Here is a 20,946-nt window from a genome sequence, read left to right on the forward strand (position 1 = left end):
GTCCGCGGTCCGGTGCACACCCCTAGAAATGTGTTAAATAAATAAAATAAACTAGCCAACCCCGTACAGAGCATCTGTGCGCTCTTAGAGGCTGGCAGTTATTTCTCCCCCCTCCTTCTGCCCCAGCCTCCGCTTCCAGGACCAGCCGCCTCTCCTCCCCACTGCTACTTCTGCCCCCGCACTTTCTTTCCTTCCTCCTGGGCCTTGCCTCCACGGCCGGACCAGGCCCACCACCACAGCAACCAATCCTCCTGGGTGTGCCTCAGCCAATCAGGTGCGTTGGGACGCACATTCCAAGGCACACCCAGGAGATAGATACATAGATAAGTCATCCCCAGCAGAAGGCCACTGATACCTGCCCATATTATCCTACAACATCTGGCACAAATGAGACAATGCTTTCTTGAAGAACATGAAAGAACTGCTCACTGGCTCATCCCTCTAGGGCTCATTGAAGTTCCTGTCCCCCTTCACACACCCAGTCCCTTACCTTCCATCCTTTCTGGTACAACACAGGTGTCATCGAAGTACAACCGAGCATCTTTCTCATAGGAGAACCCTATGAAGGGAGGAAACATGTCATTGAGCTCATCACACACGTTGTTTTATTGTCTGTGATACAGCACACACAAATTATGCTGTTCCTTCCTGGACAGTTTGATTCACGCCACTGCTTGCTGGCAGCAATGCTGGCTACTTGGCCGTTCATTAAAATCAACAGGTGAGACCTTGAAATGCTTAATTGTGAAGATGCCAGCTGCTGTGTCTGCCAACTCCAAGGGCTTGTCCAGACAGCAGGTTCCCACACGGCTGGTTTCACACAGAAGTGCTAAACCGCAAGTATAGGAAAGAGTCACACACACACACACACACACTCTCTCTCTCTCTCTCTCTCTCTCTCTCTCTCTCTCTCTCTCTCTCTCTCTCTCTCTGAAAGGGTTTCTTGTGCTGCAGTCACTCATTTGGGCCAGTTTGACAGGTATGGACAAGTAAGGGATCAGCATTATTTCTCACTGTTGCTGGCAGGAGGATCTGCAACCTTGACTCTCAAAATACCACCCTCCAAAGACTTTGTTTATACCAATTGATTAGATCCAATTTAACTATATAAGCTGCTTTAAAAGAAATCGGCCTTCCTATGTGCTCAAGCAGCACTGCTAGATCTTGTGAGCGTTCATTTTTAGACTGGGAGCCCTTTGAGGACGGAGCCATTTCATTTATTTACGTCGATGTAAACTGCTTTGAGAACTTTTGTTGAAAAGTGGCATATAAATATTTGTTGTATTTGTATTCGTTCTTCTTGTTCTGCTTCTGAAGATAAATTTTGCTTTACTAGAGCAAAAGGTACCTCAAGTGCTGTGAAAAACCTGCAAAAGTGGTTTGGTCAGTGACCACAGAAGGACAAAACACACACACGTATCACTAGCAGTGACCACCTTATAATATTGCCTCCCAAAAGCTTCTAACTTATTTTTATTAGTGATAACTGAAATATTCCCAATTAAAAAAGCACAAAGACAAAAAAAAATAAATCAAATGCCATGAAATAATATTAAAAGCAGGAGTAAAAAGGAAAAAAAAAAGGTAAAGCTTTGCTGAATAAAACCAGATTTTGACAGCTTTCTGAAACAAAGTATTCTAACACCATTTTAAAATGGTGAAAGGAGGAGCCTGCCATAACTTTGGGGAGGGTGTTTTCCAGATGAGGCAGCACCACTGAAAAGGTTCTGTCTTAGGTACCTGCCAAACAGCTGAAGGTGGGCCAGAGAGCAGAGCCCCTAGAGCCAATCTTAGGGCTCAGGCAGGTTCGCATGTGAGTGAGCAGTCGCCAAGCCCTATAAGCTGCCTACACAAAGCTTCAGTGCTGTGACTTGTGGGTCTTATCAGACTTTATTCAGTTACAAGAAAGCTCAGGTCTGTGCTTAGCCAGTTTAAGTTATGTAATCAAAGTAATCCAACATAAAAGTGAAAGAGCAGGTTCATCATTTCAATGGTCAGGGAAGATCGACCTGATCAAGGAAGACAATAGCCCTGATCAGGTTTTAGGAAGTGGGCTCAATGTACTCAAGTACAGCACTCCCAAGAATGGGCTTGGAAGGCCCTTCCCCACTCTCTATGCTTACAGCATTTGTCTGAAGAGACCAACATTGTACGTAAGGATGGATTCTCCCCATAACATGGGCAGACTCCCAGGGAACCTGTATGCAAGCGTTCTAGAATGCCTGAACAGGGCTACAGTGGACAGTGCCAAATGAGCAAGAAGTCAACTAGGGACTCTGATAAATTTTGCCCTGTAGTTTATTTTTCTGTTCTTTGGTAGTTACTTTAGTTTTTAATTTAGAATGTAATTTTTAATGTTGCCTGTTTGCTTGTTATTGTTCCCCCATGCCCTACTTTTTCCATCAGATGTGAAAAGTGCCCCCTCCCTGCACAGTAATTTTTCAAAGGCAGTTTCTCATGTTTGCAGCATGATCCCCTCCCGCTTTAGTTCAATTTGCCAGTTTAAATATGGTGATTTGCAGCATGGTCCCTCCACATCTCTTGCTGGAGCAAATCGTCTCCTCTAAAGTGGCAAAGGGACAGTTTAACAGAGCTGATCCAGAAGACTGGATCAGCCACCAAAGGTTATTTGTATTATCTGGAACTTGCTTTAAAAGCTAGATGCTCACTTGAAACCTAACCTCAGTTAAGAAAAAGGCTGTCAGCAAGTTGCTATATAATCCCTCTTTTGGCTAAACCAAGGGTTGAATTCCAGTTATGGTCATTATCACTGAACAGTTTTTGAGGCCTCACGCATGACAAACACAACAGAGATATATCTGCAAAATATGACATCGCATGTATCTCATTAACATGTGATAAATGTTTTGCCACATGCAGTTGTTGCCAATTGGACCATTTTTCTGGAAGTAGGCTTGTGTGTTTGTTATACAGAATGGTGTATATACAGATTTTCAACCTGGAAATTATATCAGTGTAGAAAATTCATCATGTGTGAAGCTGTCCTCAACTACCATCCATAAGAATGGCAATTTTCGGTTGAGTTATGCAGCATTTCGTTCCTGCTCCATTCATACAATGCTGAGGGCTTACGTCAAGATGTAGTGACGGGTTTATAGATAACTCTTCCTTCCTTTGTGTCTGTGTACATGCATGCGCGCGCGTGCGCGCGCGCACACACACACACACACACACACACACACACACACACACACACACAAACTATTGTTTGCTTGACTAAGGTTCCATTGAAGTCAGACTTTTATAGCAGCTCTAACCACCATGGCAGCTGCTACTGCCACCTAAGGTGCTGGAGGCGGCAGCAGGAAAGAATTTCACTCTGTGGGTAAAATGGAAGGAGTCACATCCGTGTCCAAGGAAGGAAGCTGACAACAGACATCTTGAATTTCTGATAGGCCCAAAACAGCACTGCCAATCTCCTTGCAATGCAGGAAGGGAACCAGAAGAGCTTATGGTAAGATGAGGAGGATTTATCAGGATACGATAACATCATCATCTGAATAAAACTGGCTTCCCTGGTCCAGTTAATGGTATGATGTAAAAACATAATTAACGGCTAAAAGATGACACACTCACTCTCTGCAACTGCCAATTTCCCATTCACTGCTAGGAATGGGTAGAAGCACTTTGATGTCTGTGAAGCCCTGGTATAAAACTTAGCTGATGGGAGAAATCCCAGTGCTGTTACATTCGGTTGCCAAGATAATAGCTCTGTTCAAGGAGGAGTCAGTCAGTGTGGGTGCCTTTCTTTCCCAGAGTTTGCTGGGCAATCAGTATACCCTAATCAGTATAGTGAGGTTTGCAGCAGTAGAAACACCAGGCATCAGTAAAGAAAGAGCCACAAAAAACTTAGGCCAGAGACCGTAAGAGAAACAAGGGCAATTTATAGTATAGTGTAGTGGCTATGAGGCCAAGATACAGATCAAGAAGTCCCCAGTTCAAAGCTCACATCTGGCACAAACACACTAGGTGGCCTTAGGCAAGCCCCCGCCCCCCCACCAACCATCTGCAAGATGGGAATAATAATGCAAAGGCCCACTAAGAATGCAGGTTAAGAATTCTGAGCACTCTAAAACACTGAATAAATGCTCAAAATATTTTTAGCTGCCTTGCACTGTTTCCACATATCACCTCAATAATGACTGCAAAATGCCCTCTTGGGTACACAAGTCAACACTGTACCAATTCATGGGAGAGAGATTGTTCCCTAAAGCCCCTCACTGTTAGAATAATCACATACAGTTCCAGGTCCACAATTCTCTCAATTTTATTTACTTTATACATAGACCTACACAAGGATTTTTATGCATGTATATGCTGTCTACCTACTTACCATCATGGCTGTTGGGGAAGTAGCCTCCTCTCATATATGCTGACTGGCAGTTAGGCACTTCTGAAATAAAGATGCAAGAGAAGTTAATACTGAAGTCCACACACACTTTAGTTCTGGTTCAAATTAAGTAGTAGATAGACCTACAGAGAACACCCCAGATATTTAACCCACCCTTCTTCCAAGGAACTCAGAGCAGAGTATATGGTCCCACCATTTTATCTTCACAATAACCCTGTAAGGTAACAGACTCCGCACAGCATCCCTCCAGTGGCTGTTGCTGTTGTCGATCCTATGCTTCTTTTTAGATTGTGTGCCCTTTGGGGACAGGTTGCCATCTTTTACTTCTCTATATAAACCACTTTGGGAACTTTTGTTGAAAAGAGGCATATAAATATTTGTCATCATTGTCACGCTGAGAAAGAAAACTGGCCCACAATAATTCAGTAGGTTATGTGGCTGAGTGGGGATTTGAACCTGGATCTCCCAAGTCCTTGACATTCTAACCACTATATTACACTGGTCCAACCCAATAGGAAATGCAATGATTTAGAGAATCACTGCTGGAGAATCCCCACAAATAATCAAGCACTTTGGAGAGTACCGCCTCCATCCATGGCCAACTAAAGGATCATCTTCCTTCTAAGAGGATGACCTTAGTATTTGGACAGGCTTGTCATCAGAGGCTTTTCTTCAAGTCTCTCTGCCCTGTGGGGCAGGTGGTGACTGGAGAGAAGACCATTTCTAGTGGTGGCACCTTACATGTAGAGTGCTCTCCCCAGGGAGGCCTGTCTTATTCCAGCTTTGATGGCCCTTTGACACCTTTTTATGTACCCAGGCTTTCTAGCATGCCATCTAAGCTAGTTATAATTCGATTGTTTTTGCTAGTACAGCTAGTTTTTAATCACTCTGTTGGGGTTCTGCTGTCTGGCTGCATCCCCTCCGCCCCCACTTGATGACTCTTGCAAGCCACCTGGGGAATTTTGCTAAACTGAAGAGCAGCATAAAAATGTTCTAAATAAAACAGACAATCCAGATAAGAAAAGGAATGCATTTGTACTTCCTCATACTTGTAAAGGCCCTGTACTGTTTTTGAAAATTAAACAAACAAACAAACAAACAAACACCTCCAACAATACAGCCTGGTGTAAACCAGCATGGCATAGTGGTTAGAGTGCTGGACTAGGACCGAGGAGACCCGAGTTCAAATTCCCATTCAGCCATGAAACTAGCTGGGTGACTCTGGGCCAGTCACTTCTCTCTCAGCCTAACCTACTTCACAGGGTTGTTGTGAAAGAGAAACTTAAGTATGTAGTACATCGCTCTGGGATCCTTGGAAGAAGAGCGGGCTATAAATGTAAAATAATAATAATAATCTTAAAATGAAAAATCCTGCCAAATAATCAGGTTCTATGCAAGAGGCAAAACCAAAAAGAGGATGGTTCTGCGAGGGTGCCCCTCGGCTAGATTCAGACATTCATTTCTGCCACAGAAGCTGATTGAAAATTCACCAGCAATCTCACTCATGTAGTAAGCAAGTTTTACCTTGCTTCATCAGCACCTCCCCCGCCCGTTAGCAGTCAGCTATGGAGGTTTGGCGAGATATGCCTTTCTATGTGGCAAGATATTACAGACCCAACTGGCTCTCAGCGTGGTTGCAGCTGACACACAGAGTTTACAGACAGGGATCATGACCTTGGAAGCCCCGCCCCCCTGCATTGGAAGTTCATTTTGTCCCCAAACCAGAGCAAATGGTATTCTCATGTATCTGAGATTCCCACTATCCTATTTCCCCAAATGCCAGCAGGCTATTCAGATAAGCAAGCCAATAGGATATTTTCCAAGGCAGGGCCCTTTGATTTGTTGCAAAATCAGTACTGTAATCATGTTTGAAGGTCTGCATTGCAACATCCTTACATCAGCTAATGAAAGTATAATAGGAATTCCCCTCCAAAATAGAAATATAAGGCTCCTGAAAGAGGCTGAGCCTCAGATGTGAACTATTTCTCCCATGTGCTAAGATTATTTGTCTTTTGGGATTAGGTATTAAGGGACAAGATGAACCATTGACTAATTAGGAGATGTCCTGAATTTGTAGGCATTAACATGATCCCTTGAAATCAGGTAACATCATATAGTTCCTGGAAGTTCTAATAAAATCCACTTCATTGCTGCAGCTGTCTCTCCTCAGAAGGCAAAGCCCCTCGCATCCCTTTCCAGCAGCATATGGAAGCAATACTTATGAACCTGCATGCAGGGTTGGAAAAGGGTATTTAAGCCGTACACTGAAGCACGATCTCAAAGTCAAGTTGCATATTTGCATTCCCTCTGACAACACGTGAGAAGCAGGGAAAGAAGGGGAAAAAATTACTTTAACTTTAGATCTTTTCCCATCTGTTCCATCCTGCCTCTGAGAGGTCACGGTATTTTTAGGCCTAAGGCGATTTGCAGTTATGTAGTGGGCCCTGCACCAACAACAGCTGCAAATCTCACAAGTGATCAGGCAGACGACCCCCTGCCTCACTCTGCCACCAGGCCCCAAGGTGACTGCATTCAGCAGTAACCCCAGAGTCAGGTGCAGGTCCCAACAGCCGCTCAAGGAAGCCCGCCACTTGTATTAATGTCACCAAACAGAAGATGGGAAGGGGGAGAAAACATTTTTGCACATGGGTGTGCAAAGCTTGCTGCCTCCATCCACCCCACTCCACCCCTTAATGATTTTCAGATTATGGAAGCTTAGATTCTGCTACATCTGTTGAATGCCTGATTTTTAAAATTTTTTTTTGTTAAGCCAGAAAGAGATAATCTACCATTCTAAGTAGGTTAAACATTGCCACAAAAGGCAGCTGCTCCCCCTCTCCCTTCACTAGAATTTGCAGAAACAGCACAAACTGCAGTTTTAAGGGAACAGTAGAAAAAGCCACACAGAAGTCCAGCAGTTAGAGAAGAGCAGGTGGATTGGCCACAATAAAATATAGTAGGGTGATGGCTGTATCTCTTATGTCCTTTCCTGGCAGGGAGGAGCAGCTATAGCAATACTTTCTAAGGCAACTGTTATAGAGCAGAATGACCTGAAATGCTCTTGGGAACACGAACACACACACACACACACACCCCTCTACCTCTCTCTATACGATCCTTCAAAACTACAGAGATCCTCAGGGGTTCACAGAGAAGTATAAAGAACGCCAAGTACACAAACTGTTTGAAAGTTGGAGGTTGCTTCAAGGACTTGAGAATTTCCTCGGTACTCAATGAGAAGCTGACCTGTTTGTTACAGGTGATAACACCAAGGCTGTTTTATGTCCTTGAGTTGACAAGAATGAGGACTCACCTGCCTACAACCAGCAGGGACTTCAATCTTATACTCACCTGAGTCAATGCAGTAGTCCCTGGGCTCTTGTTTGATTCCCATTGGAGACTGGAATCCATGCCTTGGTGGCCCCGGAATGCCTGGGACCCCATGATCATAGAGGGGGTCGTGATACTCCTGCTTGAATCCCTGAGGAGGATGGGCAGCAGCGGGAACAATAGGCTCCGACATCTGCCTGTGGTAGACAGGGCGATTGTCCCCAGAAAGTCCTGGCTGAGGATATGGATGGCAAGGCTCAGACATCTGTCTCTGAAACCTTGGTGAAGAGGAAACAGAGAAGGGGAAGGTGGAAAGAGAGAGTGTGGAGCGTTAATACCATAGTTTACTGACATCACGTTCTCTACTTCCCCCCCCAAAGTTGAACTCCTGTGTACATAGAGCAGCCCAAGGATGGTACAGTGGATGCTCAGCCTGGTTTAAATTCCAAAATAATACCTACAACAGCCAGCCCACTTTGGATATCCACCAGCAATCCACCTTAGAACCCCGGCATTGTGACGACATCCATTTGCTGTGTGAGGAAGGAACAGCATGGCCTCTGAACTGAGTATGTATGGCATGGTAAAGAACGTAGAGACCTACAGCCCTGCCTGCACACAAGGTACTAACACTTGCATCCTTTTGAGGGGAAGCCCATGGCCTATCTTGAAAAAGAATTCTAGTGCAGACGGAGCTGCACCATGTATGGGACTGAAACAGAAAGGGACTCCCCTGGATCTCCTCTGGCTCTAGGCCAATGTTTCAGGAATTAGCTTCGTCAAATTCTGGTATAAAAATTGAGATATAGAAGATATTCTCATTCCTTTTGTTAAGTAAACTGCTCTGAGAACATTTTTTTTAAAAATTCAAAAAGTGGATTAATAATAATTACAAGAGGACCTTTGTTAATTGCGGGTCCACGTATCCGCGGTTGGGTAATTAGCACCCGACCTCTAGCTCAGTCTTGTCTACACAGACTGCCAGTGGCTTCTCCAAGGTTGCGGGCAATAATGTAAACCGCCCTGAGCCATTTTTGGAAGGGCGATATAGCAACTCAAAATAAGTAAGTAAATTAAAAAATTATCTCTCAGCCCTATTTGGAGATGCCAGGGAGGGAACTTGGAACCTTCTGCATGCAAGCAGGCAGGTGCCCTTCCCAGAGCAGCCCCCTCCCCTAAGGGGAATATCTTCCACTGCTCACATGTCTCCCATTCAAATGCAAACCAGTACAGACCCTGCTTAGCAACGAGGACAATTCATGCTTGCTACCACAAGACCAACAATGGTCCAACAATGAAAACAATGAAGTTGTGTGCAGAGGAGGCAAGCTTGAATTAAATGCATTTTTGCAGAGAGGTGGACAAGATGCACCCCAGCTTTCTATTCATGAGGAAAAAATTCCCTAGAAGTGAAAGAAAAACAAATCCCACCCCCTGCCTGAATAAGAGAAGTTCTAGGCACTACATTCTGGTCCTTCACCACTGAATTTAACAAAGGGCAGTTGGAAAGGATTCAGAAGCAACAACCAGGAAAGGTGAGGGCCTTCACCCCAAACCCTCTTATTTCAAGGCCAAATGATACAGGATGGGAGAGATCCATGATGGGCTCTCCCAATGGCTTGATTTTTACTGAAAAGCAGCCAAACTGGATTAGAGAAGCAGTGCTGCAGAGTGGGGGGTAGGGCTGGCAGCAACCAAAATACAAGCTTTTGATGGAACAGCACAAAGACAGAGTCGCTGATTTATTTACAGCAAGATCAAGGACAGCCCTCTTAATACAAGTGAGGCCTTCAAGTGGGCAAGAACATCCCTGTTGGGAGGAACACGCAGCTCCCCCTTTGCTGAAGAACAAGAACATGACTACTTTGCTACAACCATGTTGTGGCCAAATGAAGCCAGCCAGCCGTTATATAATTTTGAATCCACTCAGCAATCTGTGGACGCCAAGTGGCTGCTAATCTTCCTATAAGACTAGGGATTAAGCCTTTAACTCTCCATGCAGGGGGGAAATGTGTGTGCTTTCTAAAACGCTATCATGCTATATGGTACACAGAGAGGCTCAGCCCAGCATGCCCCTGGCGCAAGAGCTGCAGAATTCAATCTTAGCGGAAAACCAGTTGAGTGCCATTCTGACCTTGGGACTTTCAGGGTCCTGAGCAGAGAGTTTGGGGAAAAACAGGAAAAAGTTGACTAGAAGGAAATTATTCTGCTTTAAGGGCACCAGATGTTGACTGAGCATCCCAGGAGCCTGGTCATACAGTGAAAAGCACCAAGTCTTGGTTGAACCCTGTGAGTGTGGGGAAGTGGTCTGAGAGCAGCAGGAATATTTTCCCTGGACACCTCTATTTTGTTACAGGAACCAGCGGTGGGTCCTGTATGAGCTCCACAGGCCTGTCAGCTGTTTAAATCCTAGAGGGGATCAGTAGAGGACAAAGCATTCTGCAGGTCTGCATGGTGGGCATCTGATATAGCTCTCCCAATTCCTAAAATCAGCATTATCTGGAGGAGTCCTAAGGGGACCTAAACCAACTGCAGAGAAGGGACAAAAGTTCCCCACCTCTTGGCTTCTGTAGTTTGAGAGGCTGGTAAGTAACACACACCCTCTTCCCTCATCTGGGCACTGCAGCATCTTAGCACCTTGAAAGGCAATTGCGATCAATCAGTTCCTTTCCCAAGCATCAAGAGGCACACAGGCTCCATTTGGCTTTGTAACCTGATCTTCTGCAGCTGACAGGCCCAGATTACTCTACTTCCGATCCGTGTCCTTCTAACCTTCCAGAATGTAACTCTAGAGCTCTGCTGGTATGGCTTCTGCAGGAAGAGGCACTTCCAGATGGGACTGTGCCGAATATCCCTAGCATAGCGGTAAGGTCATTGGGAACTCAGGGCCCGAGGACCTAAAAAGCAACTCCACATACTGGTGGTATAGAAGGGCTGCTTTTTTAAAGTGAGGGGGTGGAGAGATAGGATCAGAGAGAAAGATGAGAGTCGACATCTCTCTAGAGATAAGCTCATCTTTTGATGCTTTCATGTTGATTTATGTCCCTATGGTTTCCTTGTCTGTGCAGATTAGCAAAGCACTTCTCATCTTATTCTACACAAAACAAATTTGCCCGGCTTGGCATACCAGTCTTCACTTCATGTCTCCCCAATGCTTTAAGAGCTCTTACACATTTGTTGTCTAGCATAGGAATATCCTTTGTTTATGGGGGACACACAGGGGACCTATATTCATACGGTCAATGGCACTTTAAATAGTCTCCTCCTTTCTAATTGTTGGTTATTTCAGGCAGCAAAGTCCATCTACAATGATTTGCATTCATGCAAATCCTCTAGGAAAGTTTTTAAGCTCATACTATATGGAGCTGTATATGTCCATGGCTGAAGAGGCAGAGTGGTTTCCTTAACAGCAAACACAGAGTCCTGAGCTCTAGTTAAAAAATGTCATTATTTTAGGCCAGGGATGGACAATCTGAGGTTCTCCAGTTGTTAGATTACAACTCCCATCATCCCCAGCTGCAACAAAACTGCAGAGCCTCAGGCTGCCCATCCCTGCTTTAGGTGCCAATGGTGGGGTCTGCAGACATCAGGGAACTAGGAAGAGTGTCAAGTCTCCAAATAGATTCTGAGAGAGATGCTGCTGCTAGTAGGAATGGGAAGACTGAAAAAAACATTCACGGAACGTAATAGGCAGTATATAGATGGAATAACAGATTCTAGAAGTGAACATTTAAAAAGCCTTGAGAAATGAGAGGATAAGGCTTTCTCAAAATGTTGCAATAGTTAAATGCACCCATTAAATAAGCACAGACAGGTTCAGTTGACTTGCAGCAGACAGTGGGGAGAAGAAACAGAGCTTGCAGGAGAAATCAGACAAATCCCAGGAAGAAGAAAGCGGAAGATACAGGCAATATGACACCATCAGTCTCTAGTGCACAGGCATCTATTAAGCACTCAAGAAATCCCCTAAACTGATGGGCAGAGGGCACATTCACCAAAGAGAACTGGCAACTGGGAAACAGTTATCTATGGAAACATCAATATAGGTGCAGAGGAAAGGAAAAGGATTTATAGCAATTTTGAGGCATAGCAGCCAAACCATGCTATATAGAAGATACTTATGAGGCAGCAAATGCAGGGATGCATGGGTCTGAATTCCTGAGAAGGTTTTCTGCTAATGTGACCAGTATGCAGAGTTCACGAAGTTAAAAGCAAGTTACGCAGGAGAGGGAGGAGGAGGAACAATAGCTGCAAAAGGGAGGGCTTATAACTATTTATCTTGGGGATCTATGAATCATCTGGAAAGAAAAAGCAGCTTATAGAAATTGCATGAAAATACATTTGGGTTTCAACTATGGCAAAAGCCATTAGCCAACATCCTCGCTAATGGAGTGCATGTGCAGCCAAAAAATAATAATAATTGTGCACAGTGAATCCATGCTTCTGAAGCATGGATACTCATGTGGCAGGGTGTGCATGCACAATTTTCACCAACATCTCCTGAAGTGCTCTTTGCAACCCAGAAATATGTTCCTGAGGGCTACATAACCATCAGGGACCTACTTTCAGGTTGCAGAGGCAGGATGCCTCTGAATACCAGTTGCAGGGGAGTAACAGTTGGAGAGAGAGAGAATGCCCTCAGATCTTGCCTGTGGACTTCCCAGCGGCATCTGGTGGGCAAAAGTGTGGAACAGGATGCTGGACTAGATGGGCCTTGGGCCTGATCCAGCAGGGCTGTTCTTATGTTCTTAACACTTCCAGTAGGACTGGCAAAAATCCCACCTACCCACACACTTGAGCATCTGTGCTTCAAAAGTGCAGATGCTAGTACTGCACACACCCTTTTTTGGGCTGCACATACACACTGTTAGTGAGGATGTTGGCCATTATGGATATTAAGTTATGATAAATAGGCCCTGAGAAAACAAAACAGAAGGCCTGAATCCATCCTAAGTTGGAAGGCCTGTCTGCCCAGTGAATGTTGACTGCTGGGCTTTCTGTAAAGCCAACAGGATGCTCTCCTGAAATAGCATATTGCTCTAAAAGAGAAACAAGTCAAGCCATTTCTTCCCATCACAGCAGAGTGCAGCAGCCTGGCCTTCTATAACATAGAAAGTGCACAAGAGCAAGCGAAAGGATTGTATATTTCATAGTTGCCAATATAAAACTGGCAAGTTCCAAGCACCAGCAATCCATTCACATTTTAGCATCTATCCCAATACAGTTCGCTGGTGGTGCCAGGGTCTGAAAACAATTCCTTCATGCCATCCAGCAGAAAACCACATTCCTCAGATGCCAGACAAGCAAAGTCAACTATGAGTCAATTAGGTGTTCTGAAGAAATGAACTCTTGCCCAGATTCAAAGTTTGGGAAATATATCAAATTCACCCCCAGCACAGTACCTCCAGTGACTGTTGCTGGTGTCTATCTCATGTTTCTTTTTAGACTGTGAGCCCTTTGGGGGCAGGGATCAATCTTATTTATTTATTATTTCTCTGTGTAAACCGCCCTGAGCCATTTTTGGAAGGGCGGTATAGAAATCGAATAAATAATAAAGAATAATAATGTGTTCCTAAACTGTCTGGGACTATCGGTAGTAACCATGAATACATTCCTGTGATAATTTAAAATGTTGTCACTCATGATTTCCAGCCAGTGCTTGAGTTGTGTGCTTTACGTTGATACACCAAGTCCTATCAAGTTTTGAAATGGAGGCGTGCGAACGGGTAAGTCTGAGATCATTGCAGCTCTGTTCTGATTAAACAAGGCCTATGGACGTGCTTCTAGGTGCCGTGAGAAAGTCGCTCTCTTTACCTGTGTTCTGTTGGATACGGGTTTTCAGGCATCATCTTTGGCATCTGAATGGGTTGATGAGGTGGCCGAGGCACAGCAAAGGTTTGCTGCCTTGGTTCCTGAAGAGCATGAGGGGCAGGTGGAGGGGGAGCTCCTTGCAGAGGGCCTGCTGTGCTGACATGGGTGGGAGTCTGTGCAGGAGCTGCTGCCAGAGGTGGGGGCGGCAGGGAGCTGCTCTGGAGTGCAGGTGATGCTGGGGTGGTGGGCGGAGTTAATGGCTTGAACCCAGTAGGGGGCTTCCTATCGTAGGCACTGTGGGAACAGAAAAGGGAGAGGGATACAACACACTGACAAGGGCCATTTGCTTCCGCTTGCTGCTCTTGACAGCTCTGGCTTGTTTGCATTTCATGGTTGTCAGGAAGTAACAGTTAAGGTTGCTCATAGCCCCAAGGGAATCTTTGTACTTCAGGCAAGCGACAAACAGGCTGAGTCACAGGGCTCATTTAAAAACACTTCTCTCACCATTTTTTTCCAGAGATAATTGTAACTTCCGATTCCCTTTTCTTCCTCTTGCAGAAAAAACCATCACTCATTGTACTGAGATTTCCCTTCCGCATAATCAATAAGAATGGCGAATGACCCTCCCACTATTTAACATACAACTATATCCTTCTTGGTATAGGGGGGGAAAATATGTAAACACGTATAAATGTCATGAGTGCCTATACGAATACTATGAATATTTATATACCGCTTCTCAACCAAAGTTCCCAAAGCGGTTTACATTCAGAAATAAATAACTACATTAAAAGGCTCCCTGTCCCCAAAGGGTTCACAATCTAAAAAAGAAACACAAGAAAGACACCAGCAACAGCCACTGGAGGGATGCTATGCTGGGGTTGGATAGAGTCAGTTGCTCTACCCCTGCTAAATAAAGAGAATCACCACTTTAGAAAGGTGCCTCTCTGCTCAGTTAGCAGGGGAAATCATTGGTATACCTTTCCTTTTCTTTAAGGGTAAACTTGTCTATCTTATGTTTCTTTTTTAGATTGTGAGCCCTTTGAGGACAGGGGGCCATTTTATTTATATCTATCTAAACCGCCCTCCTGTATTCTACCAAAGACAACCACAGGGCTCTGTGGTTGCCAGGAGGCAACACTGACTCAACAGCACACTTCACCTTTAAACTGCTTTGGGTGCTTTTGTTGAAAAGCGATATATAAATATTCATCGTATTCGTATGTATTAAAACAAAATGTTTGTGTGAAGCAGCCATGCCCATGATAAATGTTGAGACTGCTCTTTGCTTTACAACTATGGAGGCATTCCAAGTGTCAGATAAAAGCAGATTCCTTTAGGGCATCGGTTCTCAACTTTGGGTCCTCAGATGTTGTTGGATTACAACTCCCACCATCCCCAGCCACAGTGGCTGAAGGACCCCAGGCTAAGAACCCTCTGCTGCAGGACATCTCAGGCACCATACATACCAGAACTGGCAATACTCTTTATTACATTTTATTTATTACATTTATATCCTGCCTTCCTTGAAGAAGACCAGAGCAGTGTACATCATTATGTTTATCCCCACAACAACCCCATGAGGTAGGTTAGATAAGTGACTGGCCCAAAGTCACACAGAGAGATTTGTGGATGCACGGAGATTTGAACTTGGGTCTTCTGGTCTTGGGTCTTAATCCAATACTCTAACCACTACACCATGCTGGCAAATGACTCTCCAAGGCATGGGATTACCCACATGAAACAGAGTGTGCCATGTAATCTTCTCTGTTCTTCCCTGTGCCCAAACCTTCTTCCCATTCGCCAAATTATTTAAAGACAGCTAATCACTAGGACTAGGAGCATGAATTTGTATTTGCTTTCCCAGAATTTATATACATTTCTCAGTAACCTTCCAAGTTTAGTACTCAACTGGGCATTTAGATGCCTTCCAGCTGAGCACAAAACCAGGATATCATCTGTCCAGCAGGCTCCAAAGCTTGATACTCCGCAGGAGAGCATGTAAGCAGCGACTCCCCTTGGGAAGTTGCTTGGCTTGTAGGAACTTGACATAGAGCCATTTCATTTTGTCTGATAAAAAAAGTCCATACCACTCAATGGTTTGCATGCTCTTTCACCCATTAAAAACAAAACAATCCCTTTCTCTCTGTATTTAAACAGGGACTACTCTTATGACTGAGCCACCTAATGGTGCAGCAGGGAAGGGGCCTAGGGAGCAAGAGGTTGCTGGTTCGAATCCCCACTGGTCTGTTTCCCAGACTATGGGAAACACCTATATTGGGCAGCAGCGATATAAGAAGATGCTGAAAGGCATCATTTCACACTGCGCGGGAGGCAATGGTAAACCCCTCCTGTATTCTACCAAAGACAACCACACGGCTCTGAGGTCGTCAGGAGTCAACACCGACTCAATGGCACAACTTTACCTTTACTTTACTCTTATGACTAAGCTGTTATATAGCCAATAGACACTATGCTAGACACTCTCATTTGCTCTCCCACCACTCATGACTAGGCAGCCTTTTGCGTTCAAGTCCGCCCACAGAGATAAACCACAGCAGGAGTGAACAGATTGCCTTTGGCTACCCAATACCAGCCTCGATGTTTCCCCAAGCACCCAGGGGCACTTCAGGAAGCCCCTGGAAACCCCTTACTTACCAATAGTTGTAGAGGCACTTTTCTCCATAGTTAGCACAGAGCACCTGTTCATGGCTGCAGGTCGACAGTTCTGAAGAAGGGCTGTGGAGTTCCCTCTTGATCTTTGCTGGGGGTGGTGCATGAAGTACCACTGTGGGGGGGTAAATGGAAAGGGAAAAAAGCCAATCGTCAGCCAGCCATAAAGTTTAGCACTAACTCTTCCAAGGAGAGTAACTACCCCATGAATGTGATGGGGTGCTACTTGTTGCCCCAGAGCTCAGACTAGGTATGCCAGGGCTGCTCAACCTTACCCCCCCCCAGCTATTTTTGGACTACATCTCCCATAATACCCAGCCACAGTGGCCAATAGCCAGGGATTATGGGAGTTGTAGGCCAACATCTGCAGGAGAGCCGAAGTTGAGCAGCCCTGAGGTATGCTGTTGTCACAGTGCTTACCACAGAGAGAGTTCTTGCTCATCCTCTCTTCTTACTTTAAAGAAGAGATAGGCAACTTTGGCTCTCCAGCTGCTGTGGAACTACAACTCCCAACATCTCCAGGCACAATAAGTTGTAGCCTGTCCTTGCATGGATATCCGTTAGAGAGGTGCACATTGAAGCCTCTATAGCAATATGTCAGTGCTATGGTGGCCATGTGCACAGGGCTACCACCACTGTTAGCCTTGGATATGACAGGCAACCCAAAGCCAGCATGGTGCAGTGGTTAGAGTGTTGGACTACGACCAGGAAGACCCAGGTTCAAATCCCCATTCAGCCATGAAGCTCACTGGGTGACCCTGGGACAGTCATGTATCTCTTAGTCTAATCTAGCTCACAGGGTTGTTGTGAGGATAAAAATAGCCATGTACTCTGGGCTCCTTATAGTGAGCTATAAATGTAAAAACTAAAATTTTAAAAAAAATCAGCAGGGGGAGAGTAACTGGTGGCAGCAGCTGTATTTGGGGATGGGGAAGGAGCCTACAAATGGGGAAGTGGGCCAATGACTGCCCCCAAGCAGTTATTTACAAGGCACAACTCCTTGCTCTCAAGACCCAGCAGCACAAAGGGAACAGAAGCAGAAGAACTCGGAATACCAGACAGTACACACAAGATAATATGACATATGCTTTGAGACCATAATGATAGGTTTCCACAGCACTCTGGAAAGGCTCACACTAGAACAGTAAAGTTACTTAAGCATCCCACCATTCCATTGTCAAATTGGTTTGCCACAGAACTCCTGCATGTTGCAGGGGATTACGAGTCACACACATATGGGGAGCCATGCAAACAGAATGCCTCTAAGGCAAACTCAACACTTGACTGCAATCATTTATTAATAATGGCAGACAAATTGGTTTTCATGGAGCCTTACTGACCCTCAGGGTTCTACAGAATATTTTTTTTGGGGGGGGGGGGGGGAATATAGTAGAAATATAGAACTACAGTCTACCCTTAAAGAAAGGGTATACCAATGATTTCCCCTGCTAATTGAGCACAGGCACCTTTCTAAAGTGGCGATTCTCTTTATTTAGCAGGGGGAGAGCAACTGGCCCTATCCAACCCCAGCACAGCATACCTCCAGTGGCTGTTGCTGGTGTCTTTCTTGTGCTTCTTTTTTAGATTGTGAACCCTTTGGGGACAGGGAGCCATTTAATGTATTTATTTCTGAATGTAAACCGCTTTGGGAACTTTGGTTGAAAAGCGGTATATAAATATTCATCGTATTCGTATTTCCAGTTCCCAAATACCACACCAGTTCTCCCACAGATTTCTGTAATGACTGAGTGCACATTGTACTACAACTCACTCAATGCCAACATAAAGAGAAATCACCATCAGAACTGTCTGGGGACCTGACTGATTTGGACCTGCCTGGAGCAGCCATTGAGAGAAATACAGGGAACAAGGCTTGTAACTGGGTAATAAAATTCTGCTATCCTGGCACTTATTAGCCCTTTGAAGAGGGATGTATCCTCCACACCACTCTCATAGCCAGACAAGACTTGGCAATAGAAGGCAAGGATATGGAGAGAGAGATATGCCTAGTTTGTCCTCTTCTGGGGATACAAGTGCCGCAGCTTTGCCAGCACTGGGTGATAAATTACAAAGTAGGGAACAACCTTGTTAGAAAAAACATGTTGTCTCAACAAGGGTCATTGGCAACTTTCAGCTTAGTTGGTTCTAAAAATACCACACTGATTGCAACAGATACCTGCACTGAGTCAGTGGCTAAGTTGGTCCTCTCATCGTCTCCAATAGTTTCTAAAACATAGTACATTCTTCTCCCCTTAAGAATGCAGATCACCACATAAGCAGCTTTATCCACATTCTGTATTACTGTGCAATATAATGTAAGCTCATGTCAAAGTTGTATGAATGTAGTTTCTGCACAGGAAGCTTTTAATTAACAGGTATCAAGCACATACTGAGACCTCTGCTAGGATGGCTATTTTGATAGTGTTGTATGGAATGTCCCAGACTTCAGTGGCAGCACAGTCTTGTGCTTTCATCGCAGCTGTCATCATCCAGTTCATTTGAACAATGGCAGGAGTGCAATTCCCCCCTTGTAAGGGAGTTCTGCCAAACTGACAAGATCCTAAAAACTTGTAGAAGGACCCATCTCAACAGAAGAAATATTTGCTTTCATGTTGACTTGACACTCATAGCCTCTCCAAAGTATGTAGCAATAACACACTATTATTTATACTAAACGTGTTCCTTGACCTGATGGCAATTTGATCATTTCCATTCATCATCTGTGGCATGGCAGACACGCTCAGATCTGGACAGGATGGAGTTATCCATTGAGTTGGCTTGGACATCCCAAGTCATTTCAGTGTAGAGGTCACATTTATGTCCCTTGCAGGCTCAGAACTCTGAGCTCACACAGTCCTTTTCCTACACACAACCATCCTGGACCCACATTTGCATGAAGACCTCTAATATTTGCAAATCAAGGATAAACCCTTCTAGCTATTTCTGCAACTGCAGAGGCTTTTTCTCCCAATCTGCTTCAATTGCAGAAGTTGATGTCAGCTGTATCCATGCGTTGCCAGTTTATACATTACATTTCTACACATAAATTATATGCCTGAGGACATTTGGAACTGCACGTCCAGAGCACCACCCTACGAACTGGCCCTTAGATTCCAAAACAAGATTAGCATTTTGTACTTCACGTAAGGTTCTCTTTTGCTAGCCAAAGCATAAGATGACACAGAACATACACATAAAGCTAGCTCAGGTGCATGATTACTAACTCCACTCTATATAGTTTTCTAGTAAAGATTCTCAGCTGCTGTCAATTCATGCTGCAACACGCCAAAGATAACTGTCTGTGGGGTATGCACTTTGCAGTTCAGCTTTAATCTTACTACTTCAGATGGCTAGGAGCACAAAATCCAGTGCACAATTAATCTATGGAATTCTCTGTCACAGGATGTGGCGCTGGCCACCAGCTGGGAAGATTTTAAAAAGGGGCTTAGACAAATTCATGGAGAAAAGGCCTATCAATGGTGAACAGTCTTGATGGCCATAGGCTACCTCCAGGTCTGGAGGCAAGATGCAGGGGATTAACAGAAGGAGAGAGGGCATGCCTGCATCTCCTGGTTGTGGGATTCCCAGAGGCAATTGGTGGGTCACTGTGGCAATGTTCTCTCTAACAGGGATTCCCAGATGTTGTTGACTACAACTCCCCAAAACCCCATCTGCAATGGCTTTTGCTTGGGGATTCTGGGAGTTGTAGTCAACAACATCTGGGAATCCCTGTTAGAGGGGACACTGCACTGTGAGAAACAGGATGCTTGATCCAGCAAGGCTCTTGTGTTCTTAGGCAGTCTCCCACTTGTTCATCCAGAATACCAAATTCTCTAGTTAGCTGGCTGAAGCCATAAGAGCCACCCAGGAGCCACTGAAATGCATCTTGCTCTCACCCACTTTCAGGTTCCATCTCAAAGTCAGTCATCACTTGGCACGAGCCACAGGAAAGGCCACATATGTACACCTGCCGTGGCCATTCACTGCTCATCACATACTGAGCAGTTGCCCTCTGCCGCTTAACACCAACTGGGGTTACTTCTTGCATTGACCCAAGGTGACTTTGCAGAAAGTCGAATGGAATACTGAGAAGAGGGAGGAATTTCCTTGAACCCACAGTCACAGAACAAGTGGCCTGTCCCAGAGTTCTGAAATTTGCCCATTGCCTGTATCAATGTTGCTGCAAAGAGAGGGGTAAGACTCAGGCCAGGGCGACTGGGGTCTGGCACTGGTGTAGAAAAGTACCCACACCATCACATGCAATTTCTCTAAACAAAGCACCCCAGGGCAACAGCTACAATACTACTCTTATAATGTAAGAATGGCCATTAGTGCCCAGTTAAGAGGCTTTCTTATCACTCTATCCCATCCACCTCTTGTTTCCCATTGCCATTACAGGCAAACAGTTGCAGACCATAGACCTGATACACCAAGTCAGATCCTCACTCTTGCCTGGACCGAATACATTTCTACCATCTCTATATATAATTCTCCTGGGTGTGCCTTGGAATGTGCGTCCCAGCGCCCAGCTGACTGGCTGGGCGGCAGACACGCCTGATTGGCTGAGGCGCACCCAGGAGGATTGATTGCTGCGGTGGCAGCAGGCCTGGCCACGGAGGCCAGAGGTGGTGGCGGGCCCGGCCTACCGATGGAGGCAAGGCCCAGGAGGGGGGAAAGTGCAGAAGTGGTGGTGGGGAGGAGAGGCGGCTGGGTCCGGAAGTGGAGACTGGGGCAGAAGGTGTGGGGGAAGAGGTAACCGC

General features: G+C 45.2%; 1 protein-coding gene across 5 annotated transcripts in view; it reads right to left on the bottom strand.

Annotated features, from left to right (window-relative positions):
* The window catches only part of ETV5 (ETS variant transcription factor 5), a 50,686-nt gene that overhangs the window by 13,976 nt on the left and 15,764 nt on the right, over positions 1-20,946 (bottom strand). For all 5 annotated transcript variants that reach the window (XM_053312152.1, XM_053312151.1, XM_053312153.1 and 2 more), the window contains 5 exons: positions 16,172-16,301; positions 13,517-13,807; positions 7,724-7,980; positions 4,355-4,414; positions 491-559 (listed from right to left, as the gene is read on the bottom strand). In XM_053312152.1, the coding sequence (XP_053168127.1) occupies positions 491-559; positions 4,355-4,414; positions 7,724-7,980; positions 13,517-13,807; positions 16,172-16,301 (807 nt within the window). The remainder of the gene's footprint in view (positions 1-490; positions 560-4,354; positions 4,415-7,723; positions 7,981-13,516; positions 13,808-16,171; positions 16,302-20,946) is intronic.

This window comes from Hemicordylus capensis, chromosome 3 (genome assembly GCF_027244095.1).
Source record: "Hemicordylus capensis ecotype Gifberg chromosome 3, rHemCap1.1.pri, whole genome shotgun sequence".
Lineage (NCBI taxonomy): Eukaryota > Metazoa > Chordata > Lepidosauria > Squamata > Cordylidae > Hemicordylus > Hemicordylus capensis.